General features: G+C 48.5%; 4 protein-coding genes across 4 annotated transcripts; 3 read left to right on the forward strand and 1 right to left on the reverse strand.

Moving 5' to 3' along the window:
* Positions 1 to 1,090: 1,090 nt before the first annotated feature.
* BP5553_02768 (uncharacterized protein) lies at positions 1,091 to 1,844 on the forward strand (the record flags this gene model as incomplete). Its single annotated transcript, XM_032011391.1, has 3 exons — positions 1,091 to 1,142; positions 1,192 to 1,447; positions 1,508 to 1,844. 3 exons carry the CDS (start codon positions 1,091 to 1,093, stop codon positions 1,842 to 1,844), a joined length of 645 nt encoding a protein of 214 aa, XP_031871084.1.
* Positions 1,845 to 3,738: 1,894 nt separating this feature from the next.
* On the reverse strand, positions 3,739 to 4,770 carry BP5553_02769 (putative Peroxisomal membrane protein PMP47A; the record flags this gene model as incomplete). Its single annotated transcript, XM_032011392.1, has 3 exons — positions 3,739 to 3,848; positions 3,899 to 4,638; positions 4,694 to 4,770. The coding sequence occupies 3 exons, from the start codon at positions 4,768 to 4,770 to the stop codon at positions 3,739 to 3,741; spliced, it is 927 nt and encodes a 308-aa protein (XP_031871085.1).
* Positions 4,771 to 5,467: 697 nt separating this feature from the next.
* On the forward strand, positions 5,468 to 7,662 carry BP5553_02770 (Uncharacterized protein; the record flags this gene model as incomplete). Its single annotated transcript, XM_032011393.1, has 2 exons — positions 5,468 to 5,977; positions 6,097 to 7,662. The coding sequence occupies 2 exons, from the start codon at positions 5,468 to 5,470 to the stop codon at positions 7,660 to 7,662; spliced, it is 2,076 nt and encodes a 691-aa protein (XP_031871086.1).
* A 2,694-nt stretch (positions 7,663 to 10,356) lies between these two features.
* On the forward strand, positions 10,357 to 13,000 carry BP5553_02771 (MFS general substrate transporter; the record flags this gene model as incomplete). The annotated part of the gene is made up of 7 exons (XM_032011394.1): positions 10,357 to 10,427; positions 10,486 to 10,575; positions 10,632 to 10,921; positions 11,202 to 11,543; positions 11,628 to 12,478; positions 12,532 to 12,689; positions 12,748 to 13,000. 7 exons carry the CDS (start codon positions 10,357 to 10,359, stop codon positions 12,998 to 13,000), a joined length of 2,055 nt encoding a protein of 684 aa, XP_031871087.1.
* Between the last annotated feature and the right edge of the window lie 193 nt (positions 13,001 to 13,193).

A 13,193-nucleotide genomic window follows, 5' to 3' on the forward strand; every position in this document is an offset into this window, starting at 1 on the left:
GTAAGAAGATGGTCCGTCTGTAATGAACGAGCGTTTGCAGACATTATACCAGTACTGGAAAAATGTTGAAGAGAACAAAGGTTGTCTAGAGGTCGAAAGTAGCTGGCGTCCTCGAAGCGGTCACCTACCCCGAACAAACGTTCTCCAGCTCCGAGCTGGACACCTAACACCAGTCCTCAATGCAATGAGCAGCATCCTCCCACGGCGAAGTGTACAAATCTCAAGAGCAGCACATGTATCAATCCATCCACTATATCCTGCTCTATGCGCATTCAGAGCTGCGTCGTTGAAGCGACCCGGCTAACCGTATTATCATTTACTGCGTACGGAGTAAGGTACCTATATAAAACATGATCTTGTTACTTCGCACTCATATTTATATTGCCTTAATAATATAACAGTACTTATTGGCCGATTGCCAGCTCAGCGGATGAGATCTCCGAGATCGAGAGGGGAACCTTGTAATTGCATGTCTGGGGATGCCATGCCATGGCCCGGCAGGTACGGCAGTTGCCCGGGGAATACGCCCTTGTACAATGCTCCAGTTCGACTCGGAAAGTCAGGGCGTTGTGACTTTTTCCGAGTTTAAACAAGACGCACACGAAATTGTAAATGGGTATTCGGATTCTAGCATTAAGGAAAATAGATCAGCTGTACCCATCAACCTGACCACGAAATCAAATTGAATGTAAGGGTTAATACGACAAGCTTTTAAATTATGGTGGTATTTTGGTAACAGTTACATCATTTAATATAAATGTGTTGGGCTCTCCAGGTAATAAATGTGGTCGACCTCGATGAGTGACGAGGACCAAACTCCTTGTTCATCAGTTTCTATCTTTGCCAAAAACAACCGATATTGCCTAAATAATAAATCAAGCTTTTATAATTAACAAGATAATCATATCTCCGGGATATCCGGGCTACTGGGAAATGTATATCAGATATAATATACTTCGCTGTGAATTAAAGGGATAGGTGGCTATTAAACTGACGATAGTTGGATCAGTCTGCCAAGAGAAGAATTGGAAATTCCCCAAGTACTCCACCTCACTACTGCCTTTTAGTTTTACATTTGTGCTATTGCTCAATGATTGGGCTTCTTAAACGTGCTGCAGCCCTTTCGGCTTTAGCAAATATCGGTCAGTAGCTTCTTGATACCTCCCCTTGGTCTACTAACCGTGATATTAGTCGTTGGCCAAAATTCCACTCGCTATTGCGAGGAGTTAACCGGAATATGCTATTCATCATACGTAAACAGCGACGGTATATACTATCGCGTTGCTCTTCCTAATAACTCGACAACATCAGACGCTATCCTCGAGATCGTCTCGCCCGTCAAGTATAACTGGGCCGGGTTAGCTTGGGGAGGACACATGACAGCCGACCCTCTCACGGTCGCCTGGCCAAATGGAACGGGAGTTGTCGTCTCATCGCGCGCAGCATCGTATGATTACCTGCTCGAGCTCTGTGGTTTTGGATAGCGGCATACTGACAACTCCAATAGAATTTACGGTGTCGTTCCGAACACTTATGATGGTGCGGAGTATACATACTTGAAGGGGACAGGAGTCAACAGTACACATTGGACTCTCACTGTGCGCTGCAAGGGGTGCACTCGCTGGACTCTCTTTGACAGTGAGATTGCTGTTGATGGAGGGAATGATACTAGCCTGGCATTCGCGTACTCATCAGTCCCAGTTGACAACCCGGCGAGTAACACCTCATCTTTTCACATGCATGAGGTGCATGGATCTTGGGTTCATAATTTGACAATGGCAAAGACAAGTAATTCCGAGTATGATGGTTGGGTTACGAGTAACACGCTGCCAGCGTTGAAGTGAATGCTCGAGATACTTTTGTTTTAGCATAGTATAGCCATATTAAATGCAACGAGCTGAACCTGCAAGGACTTCCCTCACTAGGCCACCCGAGAAACCCCTATCCACAACCGGTCTGATGGCAAAACTCTCTTCCATATCCATTTGAAACCTCGCAGGAGCATCAACTTGGAAACCCATCGTTTTTGAAGTAAATATTGCGGTACCTAACGTGTAAGATTAGTAAAATTCTTTTCGATGACTTCTTTAAACAAAACGCAAACCGAGTAACGGGTGTGAGGGAAGGCTTTGGAATAGTAGGAAGGGGAAAGAAGTGTAGTTGGGGAAGTCTTATTTGTATAAAGTTTGAGAAAAAAGGTAATAGACGAGAACTCGTGGTGGATATCTATCTATTACTTAAAAGTCTTAATAAATTTTCATGGTCTATATTGATTCAGTGAGAAAATTTAAAACACCGGAACTATAGAAAAGCGCTATAAAACTGTTAAAAATTACATGCGCTCCTTAACTTTCCTTACAAGTCGCGAAACTAGATTGTCGCTAGCGCAACACCTGTAGCACTACATATCCTTACCTGTGCTAGAATTATAGTGGTTTATTAAAGGACGATGGCCCTTCCCGGACTTGGGGTTGGTGGTAGCGACCTATCACTGTCTTGGAGCCTCTGTATTACAAGTGTTAAACTGTAGCTTCAAGGTTTGACCTTGACTACATGTTCGAAATAGTGACAAAGGAAGTCACTGAAATTGGAGAGGAAATCTATTGAAAAATCAAGGCTAGGTCCCCATAGCATAGGTTCTAGCTTGACGGTTTTTCCGGGGGGGGTTGAGGATGCATAACCCGGCGGTCTTGCACTAGGGGACAGATGATTACTGGATGTCCAATGATTGATAGAATGATTGACAAAAGTTGGATGATTGACAGACGAACAATAATTGATAAAGGAAATAATATTTCGTATTATATCGTCCCTGTCTGCGGAACAAACCAGAAGTCCTTCAAGGGAGAGGAAGACCGGAATTCCGATCGTCCCACTGCTCTTTGAATTGTCCACCTCTCCGGGAATAGCGAGAAATGGTTTGTAAGGCTCAACTGTTCCTTGTTGGTGCAGTATTTTTCGATGATCTTGATGATCTTCTTCTTTCCTAGAACGATATCTGCTGGGGAATCCTTACGGGAAGGAATATCTTCTAGCCGTTTACCTTTTGCCCCAGCCGATGTTGCTCAGGACGTACTTGCTGAATTCCATATAATCGCCAGGGTTGCAAGGTAAGAAATCATTGTCCTTCTGCTTATAGTAGGTCTCATTATGTTGCTATGAGAAGTAGAGCAGCGCTTCCATGACGTTCATAGCGATGCCAAACGCGGCAATGTTAATTGGCCAGGCCTTATCGCTCTTGCACTGTCTTAGCTGGTGATGGAGGCGTTCAGCAAGATTGATACATTATGCAGAGCCTCCGAGACATTGATTTGCCGCTACCCACAAACTCCCAGCCTCGGAAGGACCATGAGCCTCGGAAGGACCATGAGCCTCGGAAGGGCTATCAGCCTTGACCTCAATAACAAAGAAGGAATACATTAAATCCAGATCATTAGCTATCATCACAGTTCTCATAGTAAGAAGTTGGGATCGTTGCTAGGGGAGTATTGAGACTATATAATCTTAACAATTTCATTTCGGTGGGCCATTCGGCCAGCGTACTTCTAGTTTCAGAACACTTAACTTCAGTTGGTATTTCCAAGATCTCGGGGATGCAATCTGATATCCCTCTAAGCCAGCCCGTAGGCAAACTAACGCCATCTATCCCCAAACCTCATATGCATAACCCATTCACACCCATACATTATACATATCACATATCACCACACCACACCAACCTTTGTATTTAAACAGGGCCTATGCTGCCACCTTTCTGCGGAGCTTGATTGTCTGTTCATACAGAACATCCTTGAAGGCGAACAAAAATGCAGCAGTCAACACACTCTGTGAAACCTTTGGTCCAATACCTAGGAGCTTGTTAGACAACGGCAGAGACACGGGGGAAATAATAACATACCCTTGTACAGACCAACATATCCCTCATCCTTAATAATCCTCCTCATCGAATCAAGCATATTCTCCTTGCCGCCATCGCGTCCAGCTACATGCATCTGGCTCTTAACCGTGATATATGGGTAAGTGATGCTGGTCGCGAACAACTTGCCCAATGCGCCCAGTAGGAACGCAACGGTAGGTGTAATCCTCTTCTTCTTCTCCATTGAATTCTTCAACTGCTCGAAGATGGTATATTGCAGGATGGGGTTGATGACCAGCACCAAAGCTGGTACGACACCAGAGAACAGGGCCTGTGGGCCCTCCTCCTTAAGCAGAGCAAGGAGGGTGCCAACCGTTGATGGCACTTTAGCAGGCGGGGCCCCAGGCAAGACGCTCTTGTCATCAGTATCCTCGCTCCGCTTTCTTGTAGTCATGCGAGTATTGATGACCCAAATAGGGTTCGTGAGCATGACGGTGGCAGATCCGGCAAGGGCGCCAGCAATCATCGACTCAACCGTTGTCAGCTTCTTTGAAGCTCGGCCCGCCTTGATGGCCGCCTTCTCGAATCCAGCGCGAGTCCATTCGTACCAATAGTAATATACGAAATTGGTGACGCTAATGCCGAAGAGTGCTGAATCAAGTCCTGCATAGAGACCTGTCACTCCTTCCCGCTCAATGATACGCTTCACGGTGTCGAGGAAGTTGGAGTCGGCACGTTTTGCTTCAACCTGTGCGCGGGTGGAAAGGGTGATGAGGGGATATCTATAAGCCACCAACGGTCAGTCAAAAACTACTAAATAATTGAGGGTTTCCATACGTCAGGGCCATGGATAAGATCCCCCCTCCCGCACCACTCAGGGCATGGGCTACGTTATCGGATTGTTGGGCTGCCATTGTAAATTTCGTCTGTAACCAAAAGAGAGTATTGATCTATCACGGAGTGTATAAACTTTGAAGAGCTGGAACCATTTAATTAAGTAGGAAAAAGAATCGGGAGTAGTGTCTGTGGTGTATATGCGCATATCAACCGCATCTCCGAGGTGAATATACTAGTCCCGATAATCTTAACCTACTGCCGAGGTGCTTGTGACTTCGGTTGTTTGTTACGAAAGCGCGTGAAAGGGAAGGGAGGTGTGGGGTAATCACGTGTGTTTCACCGGCACGTGACTGCTAACCCCAGCCACAGCTATTATTAGCGATCCTTATTAATTAGGTGTCTTCAACCCTTCAACTTTCCTTCTTTTGGAAGAAACGTCCCTCAATTAGCAACTATTACTGTCACCATCCGCCGCCTCGTTTTGCACCCATATACCCAGATATCGTTTCCAAGCATGATGTTTTAGTTGTTATATTTCTAGTATCTCTGTTGTCTGGCTTGTAATCTTTGCGAGGGGTCAGGTTTAGGGAAGCTGGTTTTCTGCTGTTCGTTCTGCTTCTCGAAAGTTGTTTCATCTATACATTCTCTTTGACCGAGTCGAAAATCTGAACGCGTGCCTACGTTTCTATCCATAACGAATGTATCTCACTTCCGTGTATTGAATTCTAATTCTCCTGCTCTGTCTTTCCTTTGGCCGACAGCCTACTCTACGTTATGCCTCCCAGGTTACAGATCCCGACCACCATTTCTGAAACTCCAAAACATCTACCAGAGCAACCTTTTATATCTGCTCAAGTCATAGAGACGCGCCAGGCCGATACCCGAGAAGACATCGCTTTTGGAGCGCAACAAACCGTGCCTGCAGAGGATGGTGGTCCTCCAACCCCCTTGATAGATGGGGCGCGTCTGGAAACGCGAGTTCTCCCCTCGCGGGAGGTTACGGACGACAATTTTGATGATGCCTATGTCAACTTCATAATGCACTGCAACCCGGCCGTTGCATTAGACACAGATGCATCCGAACTCAGAAAAACCTTCAGAGCACCCCCAAAAAGTGATGGCAAATCATTCAGCACATACACCCTCTTCGAACTAATATCAAAACTGGAACGAAAGGAAATCAAAACATGGGCTCAGCTTGCAATTGATTTGGGAGTCGAGCCGCCAGCGCTGGATAGGGGACAGAGCGCTCAAAAAGTTCAACAGTATGCAGTGAGGTTAAAGGTAAGAGGCCGGTTCATATAGTCTCATTGATTCTATTTTCTCCATCCAGAAAGGTTCTCATGGATAAATTCTTGAGGTTGTTGGTCTCGCTTTGGTAATATGACACTGAAACTCCGCAGCGTTGGATGCATGCAATGCACGTCGATGCATTTTTCGAGTACCTTTTAAGTAAGCCTCACGTATATTGGACTCAGGTCCCATCTCCCGGTGACCCCAACGGTGAACTTGGGCGTGATGGAGTGGTTCCAGAGGAAGACTTGGCTCTTCGTGCACTACTACCAGAGACCAGGCCCAAACGTGGTCGGCGCAAAGCCGAGGACAGAGATAATGAAAGCGATACTGGAAAGTCACCAGCTCAGCGTCCCCGCCTGGAGTCTTCGCCTGGCCTATCTGAAGACTTTATGATGGCTAGGGCTTCAATCATTGGAGACTCCGCTACACCCGCATCAGCTCATCCAGGTTTTGCTCAAAGTTTCCAAGATAGGATAGCTCCATGGTCTGCAACTGAAATCAGAGGGTCTTTGCCCAGCAACTTCCGCTGGAATGGCCCTGATACCACACAAACCCCTCTATCAGCGTATCCACAATCCGCTATTACGCCGTCTACCCGAAGGATGATGTGGAACGATTCAAATGAACCTCAATCGGCGATTACACCGAAGAGCCGATCTCGACGTCGACATGGCCCCGCCGTCTCGTCAGCTTGGCCGAGCAGTGGCGGGACATCTTCAGGGAAACTGAGAGGTAGACCTTCGAGCACTCGCTCCGTTACTGATGGGCCTTTCTCGACGTTTCCAGTCAACCCAACATCCAGAGATGTACCGACAATTAGTCTTCACGATAACACACCAACAGCTACCCCTGTAGTGGATAATTCTGAAGTGCCTCGTTTCTTCGCAGACACCGCAGTGCCAAATCCGCAGATTTCAAACGGTAGGCCTAGTCGACTGCAACTTCAAGTTCCGCAACGGCAAGGTGGACCGGTAAGGTTAGCAACACCACCACCACCTCCTCCTCCACCTGTTCTGTTTAATGGACATGATGCTGCAAATATGCACCAGGACCAAACACCGGGCAGCCAACAGGTCACATCCCTCATGGAGTACTTTAGTAATGATCAGGATCCGAATTTTCAGCATTTCGTTAGCTTTGCATTCCGGCACAACGATGACACCGACCGCACGAATATGGATGCCTTAGAGAGCCATTTCATATGTGAAATCTTAGCTGCAGAGTGGATTGATGCATCCGGAGCAAGTATTGAAAGATGTACCACTGACGAGGCAGATAAGATCTGCAAAGAGGTTATCAAGAACCTACAAGCCGAGTCCAGCAGCACGGAAACATTCTTGATCAATCTGTCAGCCCTGGCAGGAGGGCCGTTGATGACTCGGCTAAGGATGACCCGGCTTGAGCAGGGTTCGGTTTCTCACTACGAATGTTACTGGAAAATGAGATTCGGCTCGATCGAGGGTAGCTTTACGATCCGAGCCAGCATACATCACGAGATTCAATCGGCAGCCTTAAATCACGGACCGGAGCCGACGGAGGAATCATGGAAGAAGAGATATCTGGATCTTCGGCAGCAGATACGGGAAAGAGACGCGAAGGTAGCGAAGCTTAGAAGGGGTGTTCTAGACGCTTTGGTGGTCTCGAATCAATTCTCGGGTGCTGCTGAGGTGTAACATTTACTTGGAATGTTGAGGTTGCTAGTGGGATTAATCATGGAGGGTGCTGTGTACGAAGTATTCAAAGTATAGGCAAGTTCCGGAAGTTGTACGAAGTACGAAGACAATAACGGTTCAAGTCAGCCACGGGCAGAATGAAATCCCGCCTTGTGCGACTCAAAATTCCAACAATGTGATGCAGTTACTGGTGATATACGGTTGTGAATGGGCTTGAATGTCTCAAATGTGTTGGAAGATACGAAGTATTCTGGCGTCCGTTTTTGCTGGCCACGGGCGAGACAGGCACTGCCATGCACCCGCCAGCACACCACCCACCATCAAGTCTGCTCACCTCCAACCATAATTGCAGAGAGCACAGCTGCGCAGGGAACAGATATTGCTGCCTCGCAAGGCAGCCGGGAACTAAGGACGCCTCAAGCATCAGAGTGGTTTGCTTGTACTGAATATGCCCTTCCTCCCTCCCGTCTAATCACTCCCATCCAATACCCGCCTTCTGAATGCCCTCGAAAATGTATGGCGCTGAGCGGATAATACAGTTCCTGGAATTCCGACTAATACACCCTGAGTACTGGATTCCGAATTCTGGCTTTTGGGCGCTCTGTGGAACCAATGTGGTGGCTTGCGCATATCGACTTATTGAGCCTCGTCCACGCGCACCAATCTCGCTGTCTACGAAGTACTCTGTACGTTGACGGGCCTTGTTTCCAAAAATGTCTCACGGGAGAAGAGCATTGTTTCTCTGGCGGCGCTCGATGAAAAAGCCTTATTGCCGACAGCTCCGCTTAGGACTAAGAAGCTGGAGATCTTATAGACATTGGAACAGACGCTACGAGTAAAAGCGGAGCGGAGAATCTTGGTGCATCAATAGAATGGCGGGGAAGAAGAAGAACATGTGATCTCCATGGAATGTTACTTTGTACATGGATTGGGCGCGAGATCTGACAGCTTGCAGGGCTTGTGCTTGCAAGGCCATGTAGAGGCTATTCAGGTCGGAACTCACATGTACTCCGTACTGCTGAGTTACTGAGCATGAAGCATTTGTTGCTCGTTGGCGTGATTCCTACGAATACCTTTACTTGTGGAGTTGGAATAACTGACTCTCAAAATACAAACAATGCTAGGAAATCCCCGCCATGGCGTCTGTGCTACTTGAGAGGTGGGGCCCAACTCATTCCCATCCGACCCCATTATTATTATTATTACACCACTTTTAGCTATGATGCTAAAGATGCTAAGGGGCCGCTACTGCTCCGCTGCTCCCTCGCTCCCGGAACAGGGCCAGATTACCGCGGAGAGGGGCGGTGCACTCCAAAGGTGAGTGGCACGTTGCAAGGTACATGTACAATGCACAAGTCTATTATCAGATCGTCTTTATGCCCAAAATACAACAGTTGAGCAATCTAAGTTACCTCGACCTGTGAATTGGACACAGAAAGACTCAGAAACAAGTTCAAACAACCCCGTCTCGGAAGCTCGGTAACTCTCGGCTCCCCGGCATACTGTGATGATTGAGCAGACGATGTTACGGAGAGAGTTGAGATTGGTGATATGCGCCAAGGGTCGTGGCTTTCAACCTTCATGTTTATTTGTGACGAGTGGCCACTGGGGCCAGGGGCTCAGGGTTGCCACGGGCCTGAATAATGGCACGACTATGATATGGGCGATATGGGCGAATTGTTGGCGCTGTTTGATCGTGGTTTCCGCTGGTGCCATGCCTCCCTGCCACCCTCTGTCACTAGCAGTGGTTTTGCCACTGTCTTGGGAGGTCCCAAGACTCTTGGGGCCACGCCGTCGAGGCCGTGCCGTTCTGTTGTTCAACAAGCTCGAGACTCTTGGTGGGCACTGCTACGACTACTACCCCGTGCTACGCTGCAAAGATTTTGGTGGCTGCGGCGCAGATTACAAGAACTGCTTGCTGCGTCCAAGTCTCCAAGCCTACTGTACCGGTGTCCTTAAGGCCAAGGTGTATAGTACGAGGTGTGCACTGTGAATGAAGTACCTGTGGAGGTCTAGACGGGAAAACGACGACCATTCAATGCCATTCAATGCCATTCATGTTGTCAACGGTTGCCAAACCAACAAGCACCACGCAGTTGCAATTTGTCTTCTGGACTTGTGCGCTGTTGAACTGCTGAACTGCTGAACCCTTGAACCCTTGAGCCCTTCCTTGCATTGCCTACCAAGGAACTCTATCGGAACCGGAACATCCAATCCTGTGGGTTCTGGGACTGCAAGCAAGTAGATCGGCTTGGGGGCTTTGGTACTGTACTGTACCGCGAGAGTACCCATACAGAGCAGGCCTGGAGCTGCACCGCACATCATCTCCGCTCCTAGAAGCACCTCCTCTCCAGAACCCCATCGCCCAGCCGCGCTGGAGGGGCTTTCTCAGTCCAAACCAAGTCCAAACTGCGTGCGAAGAACCGATGAGCCCACCTTGAAATCGAAACTTGGGAGTCTTGGACCCAGTCACCCTTGCAAGCCGCAACCTTGGGGACCCCATATACAGACACCTTCCTACTGTAACGGCTATACGTCGTATTCTTGCACGCACAGCACTATAGTAGTAAGCTTCACTCCCCCGTCATCAGCGTCCTCCCCACGCGACATCCTGGCCGTCGCTGAAGTCGGTCGGCTTCTCACACCTCATCCAGATAATCGGCATCGAAGTCGCCCTCAACCCAACAGTCGATCATGGCTGGCTCGAGGATTGGCGGGAGGGTGGATGGGCCTCGTCTGCGGAACAGCGAAGCGTCCGCTGAAAGGTTCGCCGCCGCTTTGCACCCTTCGTCTGCCATGCGATCTCCACTAACGCTGCTACAGGCCCCAGTCCTCTAATGAGAAATATAGGATGGACGAGATCAAGGAGTCCCAACCGACTCAAGTCAACTTGAATGCGAACCTCGAGGCAAAGTGTGTATCGGCGCCAAATATCGTCCTGGGTATGGTCGCTAACAGCGGTGCCACAGAATACAGAACCCGCTTGCCGGAATTCCACAACAGCTGCTCTTGCACGAAGTGGACGATTTCGCGAACGAGAAAGGCCTCGGAGATATCATTCCATTGCTGAGGAAAGGCGCGCTGGTGGCAAGGGACCCGACGAATTACGAGGATATCGATGGCCCGGAAAGACTCAGCGACGAGGAGGTGGAAGCGTTAAGAAACGAAGTACTGCACAAGTGGAGGCAACCCAAGGCGCTCTATTTTACGATCGTATGCTGTTCAATTGGTGCAGCTGTCCAGGGATGGGATCAAACGGGTACGAAGTTCTCCTGCGATAATGTTTAGAATGCAAAATACTGCAGGAAGTGCACCACTCGAGTGAGGAAGCAGGAGCATTGAGAGGACGAGGCGGGTGCCTTTGTTGGCCTGGATCGTCCAATCGCACTGAAATTCGGGGCGGCAGTTCTTCCAGCTCCTAAAATCCTATTAGCCGTGAGCTTGGGTCGCAGACTGTAGCGTTTTGCGATTCAAAGGATCTCCTATTCGATTTTCTTGGGTCTTTATATTCCGCTTGACAAACCGCTAATAATTCATAGGTTCTAACGGAGCGAACTTGACGTTTCCGAAATACATGGGCATCCACACGAACTCAACTCGAGATGTCCTGCTGGTCGGCTTAGTCAATGCAGCTCCCTATATTGGGTCTGCCATCCTTGGGTGCTGGCTGTCTGATCCGTTAAATCATTACTTAGGCCGACGAGGGACGATATTTGTATCTGGAAATTTCTGCTTATGGTCTGTCATTGGATCTGCTTTCACGCATACCTGGCCGCAACTATTCATCTGCCGAATTATCTTGGGTCTTGGGATGGGTGCAAAGGCAAGCACAGTACCAATATACGCTGCTGAGAACTCACCAGCGGCTATTCGCGGCGCATGTCAGTATTACCTTCCGAGGATAAATGTTTCTTTATAGCATTATGCTTTGAAGTTACTTGAACTCACAGGCTGACTTTACACAGTGGTCATGAGCTGGCAAATGTGGACCGCTTTCGGCATCTTCCTCGGGTTCTGCGCCAATCTGGTCGTAGCTGAAGTCGGGGACATCGCCTGGCGTCTCCAACTTGGATCGGCATTTATTCCAGCTGTCCCCCTTGTTATCCTTGTCTACCTGTGCCCCGAGTCTCCTCGCTGGTACATGAAGAAAGGCCTATATCATAAAGCCTATAACTCGCTTCTCCGGCTTCGGAACAACCCTATCCAAGCAGCACGCGATCTCTACTACATCCACTCACAACTAGAGCTAGAGGCTCAGATTATTGGACGGAACACATACATGAATAGATTTATCGAGCTCTTTACTATCCCGCGCTTACGACGTGCCACTCTTGCCGCATTTACCGTTATGATGGCTCAACAAATGTGTGGAATTAACGTCATTGCATTCTACTCATCGACTGTGTTTGTCGACGCGGGAGCCACGCCTCATCAGGCTCTAATTGCGAGTTTTGGGTTTGGATTGGTCAACTTTGTGTTTGCTTGGCCTGCTATATGGACTATCGACACCTACGGACGACGTAGCCTGCTCTTGTTTACTTTTCCTAACATGGCATGGAGCTTGCTGGCCGTCGGCCTTTCCTCCCTCATCCCGACTGAAAGCAAAGCTCATCTTGGACTTATGGCCTTGTTTATTTACGTTTTTGGAATTTTCTACAGTCCAGGCGAGGGACCTGTACCATTCACATACTCTGCTGAAGTATTTCCTTTATCACATCGTGAAGTCGGCATGGGATGGGCCGTTGCTGTTAATCTTCTCTGGGCGGCTATCCTCAGTATTACATTGCCCAAAATGAAGGATGCCATGGGTATTTTGGTATGTTGCTGCCAGATCTGATTTTATTGTACCTTAGCTGACGAAGTCCACAGGGTGCTTTTCTCTTTTATGCCGGGCTGAACGTCATTGCATTCTGCATGATCTTCCTTTGGGTGCCTGAAACTAAGCAGCGCACTCTCGAAGAGTTGGATTACGTTTTTGCTGTTCCAACCCGCACACATATGCACTACCAACTCACCCAAGCACTACCGTAAGTTCACCTCTTCGGGATATCTCCTAAGCTAGTCATGAGTGCTAATACTTCCTAGATGGTGGGTCAACCGCTATGTTTTCCTAAAACGGAAAACACCTGGTCTCCAACCGCTCTACCAATTCGACTCCCCCACAGGACGATCACAGATCGACCAGCTCTACGCAAACGACAAGATCCGCGCAGTACAGCGGGCCAACAGCCCTACCGTGACCCATGAGCCAAATCGGAGCGATCCCCCGCATCCAGGCTCCCAAGGGTCCACTGTCTCTCGGGGACATGTTCCTACTACGCCGACGTATAATTTTTGATCAAGCGAATTGAAGCGGGTTGGAGTTCACGGATCACTATATGGGTTTGAGCGGGTGTTCTGTCTTTTTCGGCGTACGGGCTTGGATGAGCACCGTCTATGTGTACGCACTAGGCCTGTCTTTTTCATTTTTTCCAGAATCGGACCGACCGACCAACGGAGCGATAGAGATTGCAAAACTAGCTGTAGATACC

This window comes from Venustampulla echinocandica (assembly GCF_003357145.1).
Source record: "Venustampulla echinocandica strain BP 5553 chromosome Unknown scaffold_1, whole genome shotgun sequence".
Taxonomy (NCBI): Eukaryota; Fungi; Ascomycota; class Leotiomycetes; order Helotiales; family Pleuroascaceae; genus Venustampulla; species Venustampulla echinocandica.